Source organism: Cnephaeus nilssonii (genome assembly GCF_951640355.1).
Source record: "Cnephaeus nilssonii genome assembly, chromosome: 5".
Lineage (NCBI taxonomy): Eukaryota > Metazoa > Chordata > Mammalia > Chiroptera > Vespertilionidae > Cnephaeus > Cnephaeus nilssonii.
This window is the reverse complement of record NC_137076.1, coordinates 79,616,853-79,642,924: the sequence shown is the minus strand read 5'-3', so window position 1 is coordinate 79,642,924 and position 26,072 is coordinate 79,616,853. Positions and strand designations below refer to the sequence as shown.

The 26,072-nt window shown below is 43.6% G+C and overlaps 1 protein-coding gene across 2 annotated transcripts in view; it reads left to right on the top strand.

Moving 5' to 3' along the window:
• The window catches only part of SIL1 (SIL1 nucleotide exchange factor), a 212,319-nt gene that overhangs the window by 57,341 nt on the left and 128,906 nt on the right, over window positions 1-26,072 (top strand). For both annotated transcript variants that reach the window (XR_013813523.1, XM_079770873.1), the window contains exon 3: window positions 3,108-3,243. Coding sequence is in view for 1 of the 2 variants with exons in the window: in XM_079770873.1 (XP_079626999.1) it covers window positions 3,108-3,243 (136 nt within the window). In the remaining variant the exon portion in view is untranslated. The remainder of the gene's footprint in view (window positions 1-3,107; window positions 3,244-26,072) is intronic.

Below are 26,072 nucleotides of genomic sequence, written 5' to 3'. Positions count from 1 at the left end.
GGACACACGACATAGAAGTGAGTTAGAAATTATGCCTGGGCTTTGGAGCCAGGCAGTCCTGACCTTAAATCTCTGCTCTGCTTTACCCAGCCATGTGATTTTGCACAGGCCCCATGTCCATACTCATCTGTAAAATGGGTATAAATGTATGTGCATCACAGATGAAACTTGGACGAGTTGTGAGGCACAGAAGGCACTTCAGCCCAGTGCTGGGCATATGGTAAGGGCTTAGTAAATGGTAGCTGCTATTATCATTACAAGCTCATCCCTATGATGTTGCTTTTTCTCAAAACCTTTTATGCAATTTCTTTCTTGAACTGACTAACTTATGGTATATTCATATGACTGAACCTCTGTCAGTGCTTGCCAGATGTGATTTGGGCAAACCGCCCAAAGTTACTCAGAGCCAGATTTGGTGATCAGACAGGGGAGCATCAGTTTTGTATTACCCCCACTAAAAACTGAGGTATGCTGTAAAATAATGATAGACTCTGTGTGTGTGTGTGTGTGTGTGTGTGTGTGTGTGTGTGTGTGTGGTGTGTATGTGTGTACATGTAGCTGTGGCTTAACATCTGGTTCAGAAGTGATAGAAAGAGGAAATAGAAAAAACATTTTGAGCAGTGACAGGATTGTTGCACAAGTGTTTGGCCACAGACTTGAAGCATGTGGCTCAGTGTTTCATGATTCTCCTAACCCTCCTTCTTGAACCTACTCTGATAACCTTATTTTAAAAATCTAGGAAAAAAAGGCTCTGGATACTTAATGGACAAGGTGGTCTTTTTCTGGAATGTGTGGCTAGTACCTGGCTTCCAGCAGACTCCTCTAATTTGGGCTTGTCTTAGTCCAAGGCATCCAAAAGACATACCTGCCTGTGAGAGGGGGAGGGAGGCGTTCCTTCCTTCCTTTGTTCTGTGATTACAAACTAGGCATGGAGGATATAGTGGTGAAAGAGGCTGACAGAGTCTGTCCTCAGAAACTCAGCTGTTGGAAGCTTGATGTCCATGCCCTCAGAATGCAGGGTGCCACATGCTAGTCTATCTGCTCTTTAGTATGACAAGCACATTTTCTTTCCTGTTCCTAGTTTTCTTTTGAGCTCAGATTTGTGCAAACTTCAAGTTGAAGGGGTAGGTGGGGTTTGTGGGGCCAGGCTGCCTAGGTGACCACAACCCAAATCTGACCTGCCTAAATGATGCCATATGGTGTAATCTCTGTTGGATATCATAGCACAGACTCATCTAACCTGGAAACTATGACTACCTTTATAAGTAATAATAACAGCTACTGTGTATGCAGGGCTAATGGTTTACAAGGTAGTACTTCATTTGATGTACGAGCTAGATGTTATTATCTCCACATCACAAATGTGGAAACTGATGCTTAGAAAGTTAAGTAACTTTCCTGGTGTCACAAGAAACTGGGATTTGAATTTTAGGTGATCTGATGCAGAGCTTGAGTTCTTAACTATTATGCTATAGTGAGTGCCTCTCATTACTTATGACATATTTTAAAAGCCTCTTCTTGCCCAAGATAGTTTCCTTACCAGTTCTTACCAAGATCTAAAATCCTGCCATCTGAATGTCATGCCTTTATTTCTTGTTAAAAATATGAAATCCTTAGGCTTTACATTGTTATCATCAACACCTTAACAACTTAACCTTTCCTCTGACATCTAATTAAAGATGGGAGCTGAGAGATCCAGGCAGGTGGGGATGCATATCTGGAGCTGGGTCACTGCTTGAAAGAGATGCATTGTTACCTCCCAATTCAGGGTTAGAATTGTTGGAAACAAAAATGAAATTTATGTAAAGTAACTATCACAGATTTGGGTTCATAAGAGGAATCCATGAAATATACTTATTATTAGTGGAAGAATTGGGAGGTGTAGGAAAAGTGATCATGGGGGAGGTGGGAGGGCTGAAATAACATCCCTGTGTGCTAGTGTGGGTTCCTCCTTGTCCTCCCAAATGTAATTTCCCAGAGCTCTGAAACCCTCTGGTTCCAATTTCCTGAGGCCTTACTGCTTTTATGCAAGAACAGGTTTAAAAATGGGACAGGAAGGCTGGGAAGGAGCAAAATGAAAAATACTTTGTATTTATCTTGCATCTTTGTCTCCTCAGCTCAAAGTACTCCATTGACACCATCTCATTAATTCTCCATGCTCTCTGTGGGGTGGAAGGAAACAGGTTTTATGAAGAGGTTTCTAACCTGGGCTTCTTCCTCCCTCAGCCCAATTGGACTACCAGCTTCTCACTTGTACCCCTTACACATGGGTTGGAATGTCCCAAGTGATCATTTATTCCCTGTGGGCATCCTAGGGAATTGCCAGGTCCTTTCTGTGCCATGCGAGGCTGCTTAGGAGTCAATTGGGCCTCAGCTGCCAGCTTTTGTACATCTGGGGTGGCCATTTGAGGCCTTATCTCCAGTTCATGTGTGTTATTTTTCTTCTTTTTATATATATATATATTTAAACTGTAAGAGTAATAGATATGAATTTTATTTTATTTTTATTTTTTAAATATATATATTTTTATTGATTTCAGAGAGGAAAGGAGAGGGAGAAAGAGATAGAAACATCAATGATGAGAGAGAATCATCGATCGACTGCTTCCTGCACACTCCATACTGGGGATCGAGCCTGAAACCCGGGCATGTGCCCTTGACTGGAATCAAACCTGGGACCCTTCTGTCCACAGGCGGACACTCCATCCACTGAACCAAACCAGCCAGGGCATAGATAATGAATTTTAAACATCAAACAGTGTATAGTAGCATATCAAGTAAAAAGTAAAAGGCTCTTATTGTCTCTTTTTCCCAACCTCTGTTCCCAGTAGGTTTTCTTAACCCCCTTGAGATATTATGGAACTTTGTGGACTTTTTCTGTATGCATGTACAAAAATGCTGTATACACGCAACACATACTGTGTTCATTTAACTGTATTGTGTCACTTATATTGGTTCTGAGGCTAACCTCATGAAAGGTCCAAACATGGCTGGGGAGGGGAGGAGGAGCATAGAGGGAGAGAGTACTACCCCAGGCCTTTTTCTTCCTGCTTGCCTGGTGCTTAGCTGTGTTTTTTTGGTCATGCTCTGTGTTTTTTTCTCTGAAGGAGTTTGCGCTGACCAATCCAGAGAAAAGCACCACCAAAGAAACAGAGAGAAAGGAAACCTCAGCAGAGGAGGAGCTGGACCCTGAAGTCCTGGAGGTGTTTCACCCGAGCCATGAGTGGCAGGACCTTCGGCCAGGTACCAAGCCCGCCCTGCCCCCATGAAACACTCTGAATTCAAATTGTATATGTCCTTTGTCCCCACAGGGCTTCTTTGAAGGAGCAGCCACTCTTTGGCCCGCTGGAGGGGAACGGTGTGGTCCATCACAGTGGTGGCTGCTGCTGCAGGGCTCAGGGACCTTCATTTTCCAGCAGAACAGAGATTTCAGCCTCTAAGTGCCCTGGAAGGAAGGCAGGTGGTGGGTGGCCAAGCTTTCTGAGCAAGTGATTGAAAACGTTCTTTCCTTGCACTTCAGAAGCACAGGAGAGGCAGTGACATGTGCCTTGCTCTGCAAATGCTATTTTGGGCTCTTCTGCTCGGCTCAGTGCTGCTGAAATATTGTTCACAGGAGAGTCCTGAGCACTGGTGCAGGGCAGGAGTGTTCTTTTACGAAAGGAACCTGTGCCAAGAAACAGGGGCTGATCCTGGCCTGGTTTTTAAATGGGGCATCCTCAGAAAGAACAACTTTCTAACCCTTTTTTGAGCCCAGCTCAGGGCTTAAAATAATAATGAAAGCCCTGGATGGTGTGGCTCAGTTGGTTGGATCTTATCCTGTACAATGAAATGTCACGATTTTGATTCTCTAGCAGGGCACATACCTAGGTTGTAGGTTTGATCCCAGCCCTGGTCAGGGCTTATGCGGGAGGCAGCCAATCAATGTTTCTGTCTCTCTATTCCCCTCCCTCCCTCCCTTTCCCTTACCCTTCCCCTCGCTCTAAAAATCAATGAAAATGTCCTCAGGTGAGGATTAAAAAAAAAAAAAAGATACTAATAATGATGAAAGTAGCCAGCAATTGTGTTTATCATATTCAGGTACTGTGTTAGGTGCTTCATGTGTATAATCTTGTTCAATCTTCACATAATAGGACCTATTATTATCTTTATTTTTCTATACAAGCATTGAGGCTCAGAGAGGTTATATAATTTGACCTATGTTATTCAGCTAACTTGTCCTATGTCATTGATCCTATAGCCTGGACCTACCTTCCTCCCACTTGTCCTAGTCCCAACTGTCCTTGTCCCACTATGATGACACTTGGACCTGTTCTGAGGAGTAGGTGTTTGCATTCTGCACTGTGGCAAGGTAGATGGTAAGCCCTGGCAGCTGCCACAGTATAGTTGCATCAGTTCCTTGCCGATATTCATCACCATATCCTCCTTGCCTCCATTGCTGCTGTGCTGGCAAGGACAGCATTTGCTGTGCCAGCCAACTTTCTGGTGATAATATCACTCCTGCTGGGCTTGCATAGGGGTAGTTGTTGCCACAGAAGAGTGATGAAGCACCAAGAAAGCCAAGTAGGAACTAATGGTGTTAGTAGAGGGAAGTTTCAGGAACAGAGGTACTGGGTTCAGCAGACCCAACCTCTGCTTGCCCTCCCCTAGCTTCCTTGAGAACTGAGCCACCTGGTCCTTGAAGACTAAAACTAGAGGACTTTTCAGGGGTAGGGAGTAGAATATGTGGGCTGTATCTACTAGTTTTATGTGGTTAAAAGTGCTTGTACCACTTCAACTAGGCAAGTGCCTGGAGCAGATGGAGATCAATATCCTGTGGCTCCCACTCCTGCCCTCTCTAATTTTGTGATACCCTTCAAGGCCCTGGTCTGCATTGCAGAACAAGCCTGAAAGTTCTAACCAAGGGCCCTTGCCCAGCCTTCTGGCCAGTGGTGCTACTGTTAATGGCTAAACAAAGAGCCCCCTCTGTAGCCTTGGGGATGGAGAACCAGAGCATGTATGACAAGGGCAGGCTGAGGACTCTGAGTGCTTCCTGGAGAATTAGAGTGGAGCATTGATTTTTACATCTAACTTGATACCCCATTGACATCTCTCTTTGTTTTCTAGTTTCTCAAGAGCCCTTCATAAATTATTCTGCCCCAAATTCCCTAGAAGCTGTCCCAAAGGCTGGTGTGTTTTGTTGAACATAGACATTTAGGCACTACAACCCAGGGGACCAAGCAACTCTGGTTTCAGTAGTGTCTGCCCAATCTTAAGAGTGTTATTCTGAGTCTGGTGCTGGAAAGTCTGACCAATGGAGATAGATAAATTCTCTTAGGCCCTGGTATAGGATTGAGGTGTTCTGTGTGTATATTGAGAAGGTTTTGCATATATGTCTGTTGGGAGGAAATTTACTTCTTAGTGGTCTGTGTGGATAGCTAGCATTTGCCTTCAATCAGAATATAATATTTAATTCACCACATTCTGAATGCTGCCTGGGAGCTTTCAACACAGCTACCTAAAGGTTAAAGGAATATAGCCAGTCCTGGTGAATAATGGGGAGATAGCATAATTTAGTAGTTAAGAGGACTGACTTTAGATTCAGCTTGTTCTGGGTTCAAATCCTTTTGCCCTTTAGTTTCCCCATTGATGACATCAGGGAAATGTCCTGCCATATCTGCTGCAGAGGTTGTTGTGAGGGTTCTTGACATGAAGACATCACTCAGTCCATAGCAGTTCTTATTTTATTTTTTTGAAGTGCTGATTTTTTTAAAAACTTTTCACTGTGCTGTATTTTTAAAAAAATCTTTATTGTTCAGATTATTACAGATGTCCCCCCACCCCAGAGCTCCTCTCCACCTGGCTCCCACCCCATCCCAGGCCCTCGCCACCCCACTGTCCACGTCCATAGGTACTGCATATATGCATATAAGATCTTTGTGCAATCTCTTCCCGCCCCCCGCCCCCCGAATTGTCAGTCTGCTCTATTTCCATGCCCCTGATTCTGTTATATTCACCAGTTTATTCTGTTCATCAGATTTTTTACTCATTTGATTTTTAGATTCACTTGTTGATAGATATGTATTTGTTGTCACTTCGTTGTTCATAATTTTTATCTTTACCTTTTTCTTCTTCTTCCTCTTCTTAAAGAATATGCTTCAGCATTTCATATAATGCTGAAGGATTTGTTTGTGATGAACTCCTTTAGCTTTTTCTTGTCTGTAAAGCTTTTTATCTGACCTTCAATTCTAAATGATAGCTTTGCTGGGTAGAGTAATCTTGGTTGTACTGATAGATTCTTGCTATTCATCACTCTGAATATTTCTTGCCACTCCCTTCTGGCCGGCATAGTTTCTGTTGAGAAATCAGCTGAAAGTCGTATGGGTACTTCTTTGTAGGTAACTGTTTTTCTCTTGCTGCTTTTAATATTCTCTCTTTGTCTTTTGCCCTTGGCATTTTAATTATTATGTGTCTTGGTGTGGTCCTCTTTGGATTCCTCTTGTTTGGGGTTCTCTGCGCTTCCTGGACTTGTAAGTCTATTTCTTTCACCAGGTAGGGGAAGTTTTCTGTCATTATTTCTTCAAATAGGTTTTCAATATCTTGCTCTCTCTCTCCTTCTGGCACCCCCATAATTCTGATGTTGGTACACTTGAAGTTGTCCCAGAGGCTCCTTACACTATCTTCATATTTTTGGATTCTTTTTTCTTTTCTGGTTGGGTGTTTTTTGCTTCCCTGTATTTCAAATCTTTGACTTGATTCTTGGGATCCTCTAGTCTACTGTTGAATCTCTGTATATTATTCTTTATTTCAGTCAGTGTATGCTTACTAGTAATTTCTGACTGGTCCTTTTCCATTTTTTGGGCATTCTCACTAAGATCCTTGAAGGTCTCACTAAGTTCCTTAGAGGTTTCTAGAAGATTCTTGAGTAACCTTATAACTGTGGTTTTGAACTCTATATCCAGTAGTTTACTTTCTTCCATTTCTTTCATTTGTGACATGTTTCTTTGTCTCTGCATTTTGGCTGCTTTCCTGTGTTTGTTTCTATGTATTGGGTAGCTGCTAAGTCTTCTTGAGTTGATAGAGTGGCCTTGTGTAGTAGGTGTCCTGTAGGGCCCAGTGGCTCAGCCTCCCCAGTCACCTGAGGTGGACACTCTTGGTGCACCCCTTTGTGGGCTGTGTGCACAGTCTTGTTGTAGTTGAGCCTTGATTGCTATTGATATCACTGGGAGGAATTGACCTCCAGGACAATTGGCTGTGAGGACCAGCTATCTTTACAATGGAAGAGCTACTGTGCAGGAGACACCCTTATGGGGCAGGGCTTGCTTCAGTGGGGCTTTGGTGCTCACTGAGTCTGCACCTTGAGTGTGTCACTTATGGATGTGAAGAGTTGTAATCTGGTATGGTCTCACACTGACCACTGGGTACACTGGCTCTTGGATCTCCAAGGGGGCGCAAAGTCAGCCACTGCCTGGGGCCACCCAGCAGGAGCTACAGAGAGATCTGCAGATTCCTCCCCTTTGTATTGGATTTGGAAGTGAAGCAAGGCAGACTGGTACTGGTGGGGCCTTGGGCCTTCTTTTGATAGCTTTTGGGGCTCCCTGACCCAGCTGCAGCTTATTTGACAGATTTTAGGCTGAGAAAAACAGGCCATTCATATGCAAAAGCTGCTGAGTAAGGCTCGGGTGGGGTTGTAAATTGGATAGGGCGGGTCTCAGGGAATCTCCAGGGAGGAGCAAACAGCAATGGCTGCCAGTCAGCCCTACACCTTGGAGGTCCCAGCACAGGAACAATGACCTTTGCGAGCACCTCAGTCTGAAAGAAAGCCACCCCTGAGTTCCTGCCCTGATGCCAGACAGTCTAGTTTCTCCCAGTATGGGTCTGGGTACCCCCCTCCCTCCGTTGCGCCCCCCCCCCCACCCCCCGCCCCCAAGTCTCGCCCAGCACTGGAGCTCAGGGCAAGTGGAAGCTTCTATCTCCCTCCTGATTAAAAAAGTGGCACACCTGGGTGCCAGCCCCTTCCGTGCCTCCACGTGCCCGCCATCTTTACCTCTCTAGTTGTAGTATTTCTACTCAGCCAGCTTTTCCCACCGTTCTGGATGATAATTGTTATGTATTTTAGTTGTAATTTTGATGTAGTTGTGGGTGAAAGAATGAGAGAGAGGCTGAAAAACCAGGACTACAGGTTTTATTAGAGGAGAAGGACCCTGCCAGGCTGTCTCACAAGGGAAGAACAGCAACACATGCAGAGGGGAACACGCCTTTTGAGGGGAGGAATGGGAAGGGATGGGGCTTAGGGTACTCGGCACGCGCTGATTGGTGGCTTCATATAAGGCACATGATTAGGCACTTAGGTACTTAGGAATCAAGGGCTTAGGGTATTTGGCAGGTGCTGATTGGTGGTTCAATGTATAGTCCATATAAGGTGTCTGGTTAGGTGCTCAGGAATGTCCAGGCCGCAGGTGCAGGTTACGTCATACTCAGTCCACCAGTTGGGGGAAGGGAGGATCTATCAGTGGGAGGCAGCAAGTACAGGTGTTTACCTATGCTGCCATCTTGGTTCTTTGAAGTGCTGATTTTAAATGGTAATTTCCCCATTAGTGCCACCCCTTCAACTTGATTGTTTTATTGGATGCTGGTGACAGGACATGAGTATGCGCCTTAGATGGGGAAGGGAACTTCTGGTGAAGAGAGACTTCCCTCAAGAAATGCTCTCCCTCTCTCCCTGTACAGAGATTTTTTTAAAAAAATATTTTTATTGATTTCAGAGAGGAAGGAAGAGGGAGAGAGAGATAGAAACATCAATGATAAGAGAAGATCATTGATCGGCTGCCTCCTGCATGCCTCCCACTGGGGATCGAGCTCGCAACCTGGGCATGTACCCTTGACTGGAATCGAACCTGGGACCCTGTAGTCCACAGGCCAATGCTCCATCCACCGAGCCAAACTGGCTAGGGCTCTACAGAGATTTTTGATGAGGGAACAGAAGGGTTAGCACAGGATTTTCTGCCAGAGTCAGGAACATGGCATAAGAAGATGGTGGTGTGTCTTTTGGGAATTTTTAAGAAAATGGCAAAGTGGCTAGTTTATGTTGACCCTAGTTCAATACCTTCTGTCTCTGTTGTCCCCAGGCCTCCAAGGAGGAGATACTAGGGTACATGGTCTGGGCTCATTTGAAGGCAGATTTATAGTTATGTGTTGGAATACCAGGGGACCAACCTATGACTTCATGGGTCTTCCCACCAGGCCAGGTGGGAATTGGGCCCCAGCCACTCAGCCCTGGGGCAGCTGCAGGTTACTCTCCTGAAGTATGCTTGCCTCTGTTATTACTGTCAGCATCCTCACTGTGAGCCACTTGTTCCTGGAAGTGATTTTCTTTTCTTTCTTTCTCTCTCTGTCTTTTCTGCTTTATTTTGGGATCTGTCTCACCTTATGGAAGCACAGCAAGCATTTGAATGTGGATTCAGCATCAACTGTTCACAAGCAAGCAGAGGAAAGCTGTTTGCTGGCAAGTCCTGTGGGTTCTGGGCATGGAACTCAGGAATTTGTCCTAGGGCTGAGGACCCCTAAAACCTAGGATTTTGTGTCTATGTACTTGTTATTATGAAAGCTGGTCAGAGCCATAAATAGCAGGGCTTGTGCTCCCTGGGTATTTTCTGAGATCCTATTTTGTGCCAGGCACTGTACTGGTAGCTGGAAATACAGATAATAGATCACATTTACTAAGCATCAACTGTGCCAGGCATTCTTTGAGGGCAGGTGCTATAACCACCCTTCTTTTTATAGACAAAACTGAATTTCAGGGAGGAGAACTGACTTAGCCAAATGACCAATAAATGGTAGAGTCAGAATTCAAACCTAGCTTTGTCTGACTCTAAGCTTGGGCTCCTAGCCACTGTGCCATCTGTTTCTTTGGGTAGCAAATGGGACATGCCCCTGCCTTCCAGCAGCTCATAGTCTCACAGAGAATACAGAGACAGAAAAAGGCACCAAAATGTTTTTGGATGTTTTGGTAGAAGTGTCTCAGTAAGGGCACAAGGGAGGGAGAAGGCAAAGGCCCTTGATATCTTCCTGGAGCAGTGAGTAAAATTTTAGGATGATAAACTTCCACCCCCATCTTTAGTTCTCTATTTGAGCTGTGTGATCTTGTTCAGGTTGATTGGAATCTTTGAACCTTAGTTTCCTCATTTGAAAATAGGGATGAAAATACCTCCTTCACAAAGATGACGTAAGACTGAAACAACATTAACATGTATAAAATGTTTCACACAGGGCCTGGCACATAGGAAATATTCAAGAAGTGGTTATAGTTGTCATTTGAAAAAAAATATACCTTTGTTGGCTCCCTTTCCTTGAGGACCTGAAGGAGAAGTGAAGGTGACAAGGCAGCCTGGGCAAAGGGCTCCCTTGTCCTGCCCATTAGCCAGTGCTACATGTTGGCCCCATGTGGGCTCAGGGAAGCTCAAACCTAAGGTTGCTTATTGACCTGAGCTGACTTCCAGGAGGCTGTGAGAGCCTCTGAAATATTAGCATTAGCACAAAGAGCTCTTTTGATGGGAGCATGCAGGAAGTCTGTGCAAGAACATGTTCATGTGAGGGGGTTAAAAAAAAAAAAGGAAAAAAATCCAAATCATCAACTGATGAGAGCAATCCAAGAATTATAGAGCACCAGCCATCTGGTCAGATCATTTCAGATCTGCACGAGCAATGGGAGGGAATTGAATTGTAAAAACCTCATTTATAGTAGACCAACTATTCTGTTTCAAGTATTTAAGAGAGGACTCTGATTTCCTGAAGGCCCTAGACATCTGTCTGAAGGAGCACTTGTCTCTGTGAATCCTTTGGTTCCTTGCAGCTTGGATGGGGCTATATGATTCTCTAATCCTCCAAAACCAACTGAATGTTCAACAATTCTCTTCACTTCTGATACTATCTACCTGGACTTAGTGTCAGATCCCACAGTTTAATGGCTTAGTGCCCCACCTCTACTTCAGATGTGTCGAAAGTTCCAGGCCACTTGAACTTTTTTGATTGATTAGCTATAAATTAGGGATTACCACGACCCCCTTCTGAGGTTTGACAATTTGCTAGAACAGCTTGAAGAACTCAGGAAAAACACTTTACTGGTTTATTGTAAAGGGTACAACTCAGGAACAGCCAAATGGAAGAGATGTATAGGGCAAGATATGGGGAAAGAGGTTCATAGCTTCCATGCCCACTCGGCACACCACCCTCCCACCACTTCTGTGTGTTCACCATCCCAGAAGCTCTCTTACTTTATTGTTTAGAAACTTTTATGGAAGTTTCATTATATAGGCATGATTGATTAAACCATTGGCCATTGGTGATTGAACTTAATCTCCAGCCCCTTCTTGCCTCCCTGGAGGTAAGGGGATGGGCTAAAAGTTCCAGTCTTTTAATCATAGCTTGGTCTTTCTGGTGATAAGCTCCCACCCTAAAATTATCTAAAGGCCCCTCACCAAGAGTCATCTCATTGGCATAAACTTGGGAATTAAAAAAGATATCACTCAGGAAATTCCAAGGGTTTTAGGAACTCTGTGCCAGAAACCAGGGATGAAGATCAGATATACTTTTTATTATACCACAGGCTGCAACTGAGGTAGTACTAAGGGGCAAAGCTCCCAGTGCTCTCTACTCCCTCCCCTGCTCTGTGATTGGGAGAGAGGTGACCTTCCTTTTCTCTCCTAGTCTGGAGGGATCTTCTTTATGGGTCATTTCATTCCCCAGGATGGTCTACAAGAGTATGACCTGCTTTTGTCCTTCACACACAGGCACATCCCCTCCCCAAGGCCCATGAGCAGTGGTGTTCATACCTAAGCTCCTGTGACTCATCAGAATGGTACAATGGGACTTCTTGGCTGCCACCAGGAGGTAATCACCTGAGGGAAAGGTATAAGATGGGACCTCTGTTGAATGATTTTTCACCCTGGCTCAAGTGCAGTGCTGGAAAAGTGGAGCAGGAGCTGGATAGAGGAAACAGCATGGTTTTTTTTGTGTGCTGTGGGGTAGTTTGTCTCCTCTCTTGAACACAGGTTGCTGTCTTCAGCAATTTTTTAGAATGAGGTGTTCAACAGAGCTTATCATTGGTGCCTCTTTCTGCTGCACAATGATTTCTTCCCCAACTTTGAAGCCTTTCAAGTCTCCTGAGGATTCCCCAATAACTTCATTTGTTCCTCTCCTCTTAACCCTTTGCACTCGCTTGCTTTTTTCTTGATTCCTTTATTCTACTCTGGATTTAATTTTTTAAATACCCCAGATTTTACAAAGCGCGGCAGTAGAATAAAAAACTGGGGTTTCTTTTCATACAAACTTATTTATTTGGATTTTTTTATATTTCAAATTATTGATACATTCAAAGAGTATAAAAAGAGCTGCTACCGATGCTAACTGTGTCGAGTCACACTCGACATCTGAGTGCAAAAGGTTATTAAACTTCTGGCCCATTTCCCCCATTATTGCCACCTCCCCGGCTTTCATTCATAATTCTCCACTCTGAGCATCTCCTTTGCTCCTTGGTAATATGAGTTAGTCAGGGGGAACTCTCTAGGGCATAGCAGGATGCCAGACCTCTTGAGGCCTGTAGGAGCAATTTCTGAGGCTCCAATACCCTGTCTGGGAGACAAAAGGATGGAATGTATGAAGGTACCAGAAGGCTCCATGAGGACAGTTTAGATCTTTTCATTTCAGAGAGATCTCATTTCCCATATGTGGTGTTCTCTCAGGATGGCTGACCACTGTCCTGTAGCAGTCAAATCCCATACCCTCCTGGGGGAATAGGTGGAGGCCAAGGCAGAAAGGCCTGTGACCTCATGGCAGCCATTGCCAAGGCTGAGCCCACTTTGAGACTAGCTGGCTGAGCTCTGCACTGGCACCTGAGCATCTCTGCCTGGGGTTTGGCCTTCATTACAAGGATGGAGCAGGCCAGGGTCCAGTTGCAATCTGTGGGCTTGAGTGGTAAGGGAGAGCAGGTGTTGGCTGTCTGCTTTCTAATAAGTACCGTATTTTCCGGCGTATAAGATGACTTCTTAACCCAGGAAAATCTTCTATACGCCCAGTCGTTTTATACGCTGGAAAATACGGTATTTGTATTTTAATCCTCTCCCTGAGCCCCTATCTTCTTCTTCCTCTGCTTCCTCCATCCACCTGTTCTCTCTGAGGTTTAATAAAGAGTGTTTAGCAGAGTTGCGCAGCCTCAGCTCTCAAAGATTGGATGCCCAAACTGGCTGAAATGAAAAACAGTCTGGAGTAGGGATAATGGAAAACCAGCTACCAAAACCAGTTCTGACCTTCATGCCTAGGGCTTGGCTTTAGTTCAGACAATCTGTGTAGCTCTGACTTCCCTTCTTTCTCTAATATTGGCCTCATCCTGCTGGCTAAGACTGTCCAAGCTATCTCCAAGGATGGGACTAACCAGGGCTGAGAATAGCTCTCAATGGCTGGCCTGGAGCTAGAATGAGAGGCCCTTTTCTAGAACCTGTTCCATTCTTAGTTTTGTCACAGCATTGGAGGTAGGAACTAACTAGTAACTTATGAGGAGATAATATTTGAGTAGGTAGAGAATAGGACAGGAAGGAAACATGAGTGGAGGGGGAATGACATGAATAGAGACATAAAAGTGAGAGTATAGCTACTTGGCTGGAGAGGCAGGGATCTGTGGGGGAATAATGGGATGGTGGTGATGGGAAGTATAGGAGAGCCCTGGGAGGGAGGGGAGATGAGGAGAACTGACAAGGCAGTAGATCTAAAGATGTGAAAGTAAGTGTAAGCTCTGAGTGAGTAGTTGAGTTCATTCAGGGGCTGTGCTATGAATGGGAGATGAAATGAAGAAAGACGATATAAACTCCTGGGTTTGAGAATTGTAGAAAGAGAGAACTAAAATGGTAATTTTACAGATAGCTACATCAAAAAACTTATTTATTTCATATTACATTTGTTGAACTCTTATAATGTTTCAGGTATAAGTACTTGATGCAGGAGATACCATGGTGGGAATTGACCGAGGCTTGCCTGTGTGGGCTTGTGGTGTAGGAGGACCCCAGACAGGAATATAGCTCTGTGAGATCACAGAGGAGGGGCCTTGAAGGAAAGATTTCCCAGAGGCAGGGACATTGAAGCTGAGTAGAGATTTTGTGTATGTTGGAAGGCAGAGGAATAAGTGTTTGACATATTTGAATTCCAGCGAGGAGATAATTGATTAAGTAAAATGGTTTAGGTGGCAGATGGAAAGTCTTGGCCTTGTGAATATAATGAGCCTTAGAAATTAGAAGCAGAGACTAGAAGAAAACAAGGACAAGTGGGAGAGATAGATATGGAAGGAACTTAAGGAAGCTTTCATTAGATGTCTTCAGTTTTCTGAGCCAAGCCAAGGATGGGGCTTCTACCTTGGATGATGAAAGAAAAGGATTCGATTGGGTGCTTCAGGAATGGAAACGTTAGGAAGAACCTTTGTGAGGAGGTGCTTAGACAATCAAGAGGTTAGAACTAATCATTGCCTAGCATCAGGAAGTGCCCAGTTGACATCTGACATTCTGACTTGGTGGGCTGGGATCAATAGGTTTGGTGACTTTCTAGAGCAATTTGATCCCTGGACAGTGGATAGCTGGAATGTGAGGAATGATGGATGGATCATTAAGGGATTGTCTTTGGAGACCTTGTCTGTCTGGCCTATGGGGCAAGCTGAGAGCTGTACTGGAAACTCCTATGAACCTGATCCAATCTTCCCTCTTCTGTAACAGGTAACATCAAGACGCTTGGAGGCCCCTGCAATGCCCAAGGTCACAGAGGGGATGATACCTCACTAGCCACTGACTAATCTAGGCAGGTTTGAAAAGAACCTGAATGAATCAGAGCTTATGTGCAGGGGGCTCTTTTGCAAGCCTTTTGTTGCTTGTGCTCTAATCCAGCTGATTATATTTCTGTTCATGTTGGGGTTTTGTTTTGTTAATGTTCATAAACTAATAGGTTGTTGATCTTGCCTTATTTCCTGTATCATGTTGATTTGGGCAAACAAAGATTTAGTTGTGTTTTAATTTCTTTAATTCCAGAATAGTGTCTCTGTTCTGTATAATGCAGTTGTTTGGAAAGAGAGAACCATTTCTTTGTATTAAAGTTTTCCGTTTTATCGCTTTATCTAAGAACCAATTATCTGTGACCATAATTAGTTTATCTGGGCGGAGGTGCATTTTTATGGAGTGGTAATATGGTGTATTTGTACATTTTTCTTTTTGCCTAGGAAAAAAGAAAACTTTCTGTTTCCCACTTCAGAAGCTCCCTAAAAGTTGCATGAACATCATCTTGTTCTTTCATCCTAGTTTTGCCAAGTCAGGCTTTTGGACAGAGGGTGAAGAGATTGTCTATTATCTCATGGCCGAGAATGACCGAGGCAGCCAGGAACTGTAGTCTAGCTGTGGGAGAAGGGAGGAAAACTAACAATTTTGGAGAAAGCACCTTGTGCTTGGTGCTTTGTGTACATTATTTAAGGGGGTTTCAAAGTGTTCCATAAAGGTCTCTTGGACCTCATGGTTGGTCAGTGAAGGGGGGCCTCAGATCCCATTGCTTTTTCTAGGATTTCCTTTCTTCTGATGATAGAAACTACAGGCTCATTGATTGAGAGTAGTGTTATTTGAGGTCTAGGTGGGAACAAAATAATTTTGGGGGAAATTATTCAAGAGGATGTAGAATTATTCAAGCTGCCCTATCTTCATTTCCTAGATTAGATCTCAGGGATCTCAGGGATAGATCCAGGTTTCCCTAAACACAGTGGAGTAAGTAGTCCTGTGTACAGAGTAATTTGAGGGCTATAAACTGGCTTTGGATTCCCACTGGGTTAGACTGCACATGGAGAGGCTGGAGGAATTGTTCTCTAAATACCATTAGCATTTTAACCTCCAGTATTTGATCAAAATGGCTAGCTGAGGATACCTTGGAGTCAGGTATAGATGGTAGATTTCAAAGGGAAGCAGCTTTTTCTTGCACAAAGCTGGTAGTAATAGGGGTAGCCAGATGAAATATTTGATTTACAGGAGCCCATCTTAGTGATGGGGCTGGCGTATACTTGGTGGGGAGTATGTGGGTGTGTGTGAAGGGAAATTGGAAAAAGAAAGAGAAGATAAATCAAAGGAAGGCTGAGTCTTTTCACCTATTTGCTGGCATCATCTAACACTGCTTATGCATGTCAGTGAAAGTCTTGGTTCTGTAATGACAGTTTGAACTGAATGTTCGTTCTCTCTCACTCTCTTGCTCTCTGTTTTTTTCTCTCATTTTTATGCTCTCAGCTCTTCTCCCTTGCTGCCTCCCTTACCCTCTTGCCTTCTTTCTTCCTTTGCTGTAATGGCCTTTACCTGCGGCTGAGTGGCAGGTTGCAGGTATGGATAGACATGGAGGTGTATAGCTGCTGGAATATTTTCTCAATTCTGCCAACATCAAAGAAATTACTTCCAAGCCAATTTTTTCAGCCACATATTTTGCTGATCAGTTAGAATGTGAGGAAAAACACATTAGCATTGCCAGAGAAGAAATTTGGGAAAAATCACGTATGTGGAACTGAGTGATCTAGTCATAAGCATAAAAAACAAATCCTGGAGTACAGCTGGAGTTCATCCTGGCCTGTTTTCCACAGCCCTGTCCCTTGACACACACACCCTGTGCTACATGGATGAGATATGTATCAACTTTGCCAAAGATACTAATGCTGAAGAGGAGGTACCAGCTTGTGTTGCCTATCATTGGACGCTAATAGGCATGACATGGAAAAAAAGCAACCTCAGAAGGGTGCATTTTTAAAAAAATAAATATTTTTAATTTATTTCAGATAGAGGAAGGGAGAGGGAGAGAGAGAAAGAAACCAGTGATGAGAGAGAATCATTGATCAGCTGCTTCCTGCACGCCCCCTACTGGTGATTGAGCCCATAACCTGGGCATGCGCCCTAACCAACTGCAACCTCCTGGTACACAGGACTGCACTCAACAAGCTGAGCCACACCTGCTGGGCTTCTTTTCTTTTCTCTTCTTTCCGCTCCTCTCCCTCCCCATCTTTTCTCTCCCCTCTCCTCCCTCCTCCTCCTCCTCCTCCTCCTCCTCCTCCTCCTCCTCCTCCTCCTCCTCCTTCTCCTTCTTCTCTTTCTTTTTCTTTTTTGTCCTGTTACCACAATGTCTCAGTATACTAGCAACTCCCTTGGAAGAGAGTTCTCTTGAGTTGAGCACAACTATATGGATATATTTCCCATCTGCCTGGTACTAGTCAGGAGTGAGGTCTCAGGAGAACAATGACCTCATCTTTGTCCTTAGCACAGGAATGCATTTCTTGTCAAGAGAAAGAAATTTATGGTTGTATAGTAGAACTTAGAAATTAAAGGATTCGCCGAAACTGGTTTGGCTCAGTGGATAGAGCGTCGGCCTGGGGACTGAAGGGTTCCAGGTTCGATTCCGGTCAAGGGCATGTACCTTGGTTGCGGGCACATCCCCAGTGGGGGGTGTGCAGGGGGTGTGCAGGAGGCAGCTGATCGATGTTTCTCTCTCATCGATGTTTCTAACTCTCTATCCCTCTCCCTTCCTCTCTGTAAAAAATCAATAAAATATATATATTTTTTAAAAAGGAAGTTAAAGGATTCGTTTGTTTCCTTTGAAAAAAGACAAAATTCTAGAATACCCTTTCTTTAAAGAGGCATGTCCTTTAGAGAGGGGATTGATGGAGGGCAGAATCCAGGTTGTATTTTGGCATCTGGTTGTTGTCACAGTTACTTGAAAATATAGACAATAGAGTGTTGTAGAGTCAGTCTACCTGGGTTCACACCTCAGCTCTGCCTTTTACAGGTGGGTAGTCTTGGGCAAGTTACTTAATTCCACTAAGGTTTAATGAAATATCCTATAATAATATCATCTGTAAAATAGGGATAGTGATAACTACCTCAGAGGGTTATCTTAAGTAAGTAGTAAATAAGGCAAGCATATGAATTGTTTACTGTAGTGCCAGGTGCATAGTTATAGCTCAATAAATGTTAGCTTCTGTTGTAATAAAAATGAGTGGATATCAGACAAACCTAAATTGAGGTATGATCTAAAAAATAATTGACCAGTACTCTTCAATTATGTCCAAGTCAAGAAAAACAAAGACTGAAGAGCTATCACAGATTGGAGGAGACTAAGGAGATGTGAGAACTAAATGCAGTGTGGTATCCTAGGTTAGATTCTGGAACTGAAAAAAAGAATACTAAAGGAAAAACTGGTGAAATCTGAATAAAGTATTTAGTTTAGTTACCACTGTTGTACCAATGTTAATTTCTTAGTTTTAATAATTGTTTTATGGTTACATTAGATGTTAATATCAGGGAAAGCTGGGTGAAAGGTATATAGGAATTCTGGAGTCTTTTTTCATCTTTTCTCTAAGTCCAAAATTATTTCAAGATATAAAATTAAAATAAGTGAATATCCCAGCGACCTGTTAAGCAAAGGAGAAACTGACCAGGGTAGAGCCACGTATAGCAGATCACACCTGCCTCTGTCTCACCTTTTGTGTCAGAGGGAGGGCTCTTACTAAGGGGCCCTAACGCCTGCCTCTTTAGCACCTGCACAACTGCTGCATCCTGACTAGACGTCAGTTTTAGGAAGATAATTGGTCAGATAGCTATTCAGACACAGCCAGATCTGATCCTGCATTGGTGCCATAGAGGGACTGGGGAGGAGGCCACTCATTTGGCAGGACTGAATGATCAGGGCACTTGTCCCTGTTCCTTGGAATATAAATGAATTCTTTCTGTTTTAACCCTCTATCTAAGCACAAATCACTATGGCAATATGTTTGCAGATTGTGATGCCTACCGCTATGCTCATGCTTACTGTTCGATCATCCAGAAGAAAGAAAAATAAGTTAAAACCCAGCTCTGCAATAATTTATCATTTTCTTTCCTGTTTTAAGTGCCTTGCTCTTGCACAAAGCAGGTATTTTGCTTGTTCTTGGGTGCAGAAGGTACATGTGTTTTTCTTATGACTGAACTGGCCATCTCTGTCATGCCAATAGCATGGTTTGTAGAAGAAAGCCATTATTATAATTGGGAGAATGTGAATCTTGGAGTTGTTATTTTTGCATTGAAGTCAGCTGTCAGAGGGGTCTGGGAAGTATAAAGTCTTTCATTCCAGCACACAACTCCCTTACAAGTATTTATCCTTGGGAGACCATATTTTCTAAGTTAAAAAAAATTAATGATAAAAATTGTTCTTTGTATTCTAACTCAGTGACTAAATACCTACTGCTTTTTGGTATTGATTTACGGATTTTTATTGTCAAATCCTTTGGATGTGTGTGGATTACCAATAGTGTGATGAATGGCTAGGCTGTATTATGGGGAGTTCATAGACCATATTTCTCTATAGATTACTTTAGGCATAAGACTGGTGAACTGTCATTTCTCTTTTAGTCACATGTGACTAAAAAAGAAAAGGAGGGGAATGGTGGTATTAGGCAGAAGTGTTCGGCTCAAGATTGAACAGCAAACTACCTTTGAAGGCTTGTGAATGCAAAGGCTTGAAGTGGACAGACCTTGGGTATGGATTGGGAGGATTGGGACCACTGGGGCTAGAGGAGGGAGAGACTGCCTCAGGTCACACCTTTGCTGCATCTTTGTTCAGGCTATAGTCCCAGTGGAAAGACAGCTTCTACTCTCTTGGTGCTTCTGTTCAATCAAATAACAAGTGGCCTGAAGCCAGAGAATCCTGGACCCTAAGTGGGCCTTCCATGCTCCTGCTCCCTCTCCCCCACCAGCCATTGTGCTGATGGATGTGCAAACCCTTTATAGACAGTTTGGCACTGCTTGGCTTGTGGAGGTCGTCTGTCTCTTTTGAATGAGCAACTTTGTTTATGGCTCCTTTTCCCTGTACAGAAATTGCTTCTGCCTTCTGATGAAAATGTTTACTTTTCCTAGGGAAAGGCACTGTTCTTTGGGGTAATATCTGCTGGGCCAACCCCATCCCTTGTGGGAGCATAAGCCTCTGCCTAAGGGTGGACTGGAGGAGGTGGCCGTTGGAGCGTGCACGGTTCACTGGGGCAGCCATCTGCCAGTTTCTTGGCTCACAGCCTGCCTCTGAGCTGGCTGTTGGGAGTGTGCACTCTTGGGCCTACATGCATTATGCACAGCCTATTCCCTAAATGAGCTTTTTAAGTGTATATAATTCCTTTCTACTCTGTTCTTGTATAGTCTGCCTCAGGGCACCATTCAGAATCTCCTCTAATTATGCTAGAGCTCAGCTTCTAGTGTCTAGCATTTAGAGTTTCTGGTAATCGCTGATTTTTGTTTGTTTGTTTGTTTGGATAGATTTCTAAAATTGCAGTGAGGGATTGATTTATGGTTATAGGAAGATTTGTTTTTTATAGGGAAATTATCAACACAGATAATACAGTTTCATGGCAGTGGTATTTTGACCCAGAGTCCCAGTCTAGCTCTCTTAGCTTCTTCCAGAATGGACCCTTTGTAATTTTGCTCTAGTATTAGAATGAAATCTGTGCTTCTAATTACAGACCACCTCTTTCCCCACATATTTCCCCCTCCTCCTCCTCACTTTCCCTTCCTGAGATGGAGGAGTTTTTACACATGCTGTTTAGAAAAAGGAAATTCATAATGTGACTCAGTCCTCACCCACAGATCTAGGATTCCTGCCATCCAGTAAATTTTGGCAGACAGGCGATGTGTATAAAAAGCATGTCATGACTCCCTGTCCCTGTACTGCTCACCTCATTGTGTATGCCTCTTGGGTGGAGTCTGGGGTGTCCAACTTCTCATCTCTTCTACTTTTCCTTCCAAAGCAACCCCTGCTTCTCCTATAGGGCTGTCCTTTAGTATCTGTTAGGTATAGGGAACAGTTACTCATATTCCAAGGACCTCATAGACCTATGAGAATTCAAGTTCTGCGATCTTTGAGTGCTTGCTCTGTGCCTACCCCTATGTTGAGTACACTGAGAATGTAGCATAGCGCCTTGACCTTAAGCACTAGAGTTCACATAGGAATCCATTTTGAATAGGAAGGTAGGTAGCCCACTCCACTCACATGTCTGGATGTACAGGTGTCTTTGTGTCTGTCATTACAGCATTGACCTAAGTCATTGAGGCCTCCAGGCTAGTGCCAGGTGACATTGGCTCTCCTTTGCCTTCTGATGGGGGAGAGAAAAGGAAAAAGGAACACTGGGTTCTAGAAAATCCTTGGTTATGAAGACTTGGTTAAACATGTTTTCTTCTCACCCATGCCTAGGGTGGTCAAAAGAACCTAAGATAACAGAGTGGAGGGCACAATGAGACTTTGGGAGACCAGAAACAATAAGAAATCTATAGATGCAGAGAGAGAGTTGCTGGCCCACCACTTTGTTAGAACAAGAGAAAGGAATCTCTTCATCAGCCTGGCCATCCAGGGAGGCCCATGCTGGTCCCACTACAGCCTATGGGAGAGTGGTGAGTCCCTCAGAGACTGCTCTCTAGGGATACTGTTACTGCCTCTGAGGCTTATATTCCCCTCTTCGTATAACTACACAGCCACAGGAAAGCAAAGGGTCCTGAGCTACTTGGCTCCTGCATCAAGGATACTAACTACATGGGAAGAGAATTAAGGTAAGTCTGGATCAGACCAGATGTGGCTTCTTTTTAGCTTAGCCAATGGGCAGCTCTTGTTTTAGGAATAGCCTCCCCATCCCCTGAGTCTGTGTAGATGTGTCTGTTGCTGGGCCTCTTCCTCTAGTCTGATCTTTGTGGGCTTTTCTCCCCATCTTGGGCCTTAGCAAACTGACCTGCTGGTAGATTCTGGAGCCTTCTCAGGCCTGCATCATATAGGGCTTAGCAATGACAAGATCAGTTGTAGGGCTGCATTTATTGGATGTCCTTTGAAATGAACTTTCCTGTAGTTCATAAGTGCCCCATGGGGCCTCTTCAAGGGTCTTGGCTTCCCTTGAACTTAATGCCTGTGTTGACTCCCACACACATTCCTGTCGTTTTTTGTTGTTGTTGTTTTTTATTTTAAACATGGTTGTTGATAAATTGGGAAAAAGTAGTGTGGGTTTGCTTTTCTCTGCACCATAAATGCAATGCTGCTAATTTCATTCTTCACATTCTGTCTCTGAGAGGACATTCATGTCCTCTGTGCCCATGTTTATTTAGTACTGCTGTGTTGCTGGACTCTCCTGGCAAAAATTAGGCTAATGTCTCCAATGACTGCATTAGCCACTGAAATGAGGTTCTAAATTGATGGTACAATACCCAGTCTCTCTCCAAGTTATCACTTTGTTCTGGTTTTATTATTCAAATCATTCTCTCAGTGATTCTCTGCAGACTGACTGGCATGCAGGTTCAGTGCAGCACATTGTACTAGCTGAAAGGCAAGATCACCTTTTAAGAGGAGGGAGAAAGGAAAGTGGGAAAACGCAAAAGATGAATGCTGTGGTGCAAAGAATCAGCAGTTTGTCTGTTCTAAGAGCTACTTGGCTGGCCTGTGCAATGCCTAAAGATAAGAGAGGAAGGGACCAGACCTGGGATGGGGTGAAGAGGGTAGTATGGGGGTAGGGTGATGTCATTGCATTAGTAGCATCTGTGCCTTAAAAGTTCACCACACTTCCTCCTTCCCTTTCATGTTTACTGAACTCTTAAATGTATGCCTGACAGAGTGTTGAGAACTCCGGGGTGGGAAACCAAAGATCAACAGAATAGAATCTTTCCTTCAAGAAGCTGTTAGTCTTATAGTTTCACTGTCTTGGGTGTGTGGGTGAGGGGACTGAGAGGAAGATTTAGGTTTTTGATTTTTGCATTGTGGCAGTCAGATGCTTAGAGAGTTGAGAATTTGGTTCTTACATGTTTGTTTAATTTTTCTTTTTGCCTGCAGAGAAAGTAATGTTTTTAGAGCAGAAAACTTGGAAAATGCGTAAAAGGACAAAGGGAAACAACAACAGCAAAACCACCCATATTCCATTATGCAGATGTAAAGATAACATTATGACTTACTTTTTTCAGTTGTTTTTACAGAAGTGTCATCATTCTGTACATAGTATTTTGAGGCTGATCTTTCCCTTTAGGAACTGGGAGCTACATTTTGCAGTTTTGAAAGTTAGATCCTCTAGCACAGTGGTTCTCAACCTTTCTAATGCCATGACCCTTTAATACAGTTCCTCATGCTGTGGTGACCCCCCAACCATAAAATTATTTTCATTGCTACTTCATAACTGTAATTTTGCTACTGTTATGAATCTGGCACAAGTATATATAATATAGCAAGGCTCAATAAAAGTGTGTGGATTGTTTTATGTTGATCCCATTATCCAATCAGTAAGTTCCTTGAGGGTAGGGACCTGTTTTGTATTTGTCCCTTATGTAACATTGGGCTGGACACCCTATCCCCATACTACCCTCTTCACCCCATCCCAGGTCTGGTCCCTTCCTCTCTTATCTTTATCAATACTTACACTGAGTGGCCAGATCTCTGCCAGCCAGGCACTCAATATCTGATTACTATCAAGGAGGTTGATGACAATGTCCCTGCCCCTGGGGATTCTACAGTTTCGGCACAAAACAATGAGAACATGTGTTCTGTGCTTGATAACCAGTATCCCCTGGAGCCAACTACTTCCTGGTAGAGAGAGAAGTGCCCAGGAACCACAGAGAGAGGAAATCCCAGGGCATCTGATGTGTGATACAGAACAGGTTTGAGAGGTACTCAAAACCATGGTGTTATCTTAGCCCAGACAAGAGGTTGTCCCAGCTGAGATGCTGGACAAGAGAATCACAAAAGATGAGCACTTCTTTGGTGAATCTCTTCTAAGAACATAGTCAGAGAGCCAATAAAATCTATATATATAAAACCCTAATATGCAAATAGACCGAACCGCAGAAAAACCGAACTGAAAAACCAAACAACAGGTCACTATGATATGCACTGACCACCAGGGGGCGCGTGCGGAACATGGCGGGCATCGGCCACAGTGGGATGGTGGAGCAGGTGAGTGGGGGCGCCAGACCAAGGTGGGGCACCAGTCGCTGTGGAGGTGTGGAGTAGGAAGGATTTTCCAGGTGGGAAGAACAGCTTGCAAGGGGATGGTGGCAATAATGACTATCTTATGGAGAAGACCAGTTGCACAGCAACACAGGAGCAGATTATGGGTGGGAATTTCAGAGAGGTGAGTGAGAGTTAAGGCTGCATACTGAGAGACCTGAAAGTTATGGACTGCGGAGCAGTAGTAAGTACTAGCGGATGGGAAAAACTTGCTAATTTGTTTCTGATTAAAGGGCAGGTAAGGTCTTGATTTCTGTTAGTGACAGAGTGTCCCCAGGTTCAGTCCTTGGACTTCTACTCTTCTCTATCAATACTTACACTGAGTGGCCAGATCTCTGCCAGCCTGGCCAGGGGGAGGGGACATGGGCGGTTGGCGGCTGGTCGAACTCCTGGTCGAGGGGACAATTTGCATATTAGCCTATTATTATATAGGATATACACTGAGTGGCCAGGTTATTATGCGTTCAGAGATCATAATAATCTGGCCACTCAGTGTATGTCTTGGTGATCTCATTTAGCTTAATGGCTTTACATTTCATTTGTATGCTGATGATGGCCAGATTTTTTTAAATATAAATTTTTAATATGTTTTTATTGATTTCAGAGGAAGGAAGAGGGAGAGAGAAATAGAAACATAAATGATGAGAGAGAATCATTGACTGGCTGCCTCCTGCACGCCTCCGACTGGGGATTGAGCCCACAACCCAGGCATATGCCTTGGCTGGGAAATCGAACTCTGTGTCAACACTGAACCACTGAGCCATAGCAGCTGGACCAGGCTTTTTTTTTTTTTTTTTAAATCTCCCGTCCATATTTCTCTGAACTCTAGACCCATCTATCTGCCTAGAAGATACTTTTCTGTGGATGTTCAATAGGCATCTCAAACTTACATGTCTAAAACTGAGCTCCTGTAACCTTCCTCATCTCAATTAATGGCAACTCTCTCCTTTCAGTCACTAAGCCAACATCCTCATCGCCATTTTTTTACTCCTTTTTTCTCTTACACAGCCACATTCTATCTGCCAGTATATCTTACAGCTCTATCTTCAGAATATAGCCAGAATCTGACCACTTCTCATTGCCTACCCCTAGGATCACCATTATCTTTCACCTGAATTATTGTAGTAGTTTCTTAACTGGTCTTCCTCCTTCTGCTCTTCTCGCCTACATCTAGTTATCAACACAGCAGCTAGAGTGATGCTTTTGTCATGTACATAAAATATCCTTTGGCTTTCCTTCTCCTATAAAGTAATAGTCAAAGTCCCTTCCATGGCCTTCACAGCCCTATGATATGGCTCACCATTACCTTTGTCATTTCATCTCCTACTACTTTTTCTCACATTCCCTTTCCTCCAGCCACCTTGGCCTCTCTCACGTTCCCTGAATGAACCAAGCTCCTCACACTTTGGGACCTAGAATGCTCTTCTCCTAGATAGGTTGGTGGCTAACTTCCTCATTTCTCTTAGGTCTTTACACAGAAGTGACCTTTTCTTCCAGTGGCCAAAACTGGAATGATTTAAACAATAAAATAAGTAACATAGTATTGGGTTATAACTCAGAGTATAAAATAAATATACATGAGCCTGAACTCATATTAACAAATGATTGAATGAATAAATAAATGAAGATAAACCTCTCTTACATTAATATTGCAATAATATATATAGATGTTCCTTCCCCCAGGAGGTGGGGCTAAAAAATTTTGAGTGTAGTCTGGACTTAGTGACTCACTTATAAAGAATAGGTTATGGAGCCCTGCCTGGTGTGGCTCAGTTGGTTGGTCATTGTCCTGTGCACTGAAAGGTTGACAGTTTGATTCCCTGTCAGTACATGCCCAGGTTGCAGGCTTGATCCCTGGTAGGGGATATGCAGGAGGCAGTTGATCAATGTTTCACTTTCACATAGATGTTTCTTTCTTCCTCTTCTTCTCCTTTACTCTCTAAAATCAATTTTAAAATCTCAAAAAATAAAAAGAATAGGTTATGGTAAGGGAAAAATAGTAACTTTACAATCGAGAAACCCAGTAAGCATAGGATGTGAGAATAAGAGCTACTCACCTCTGT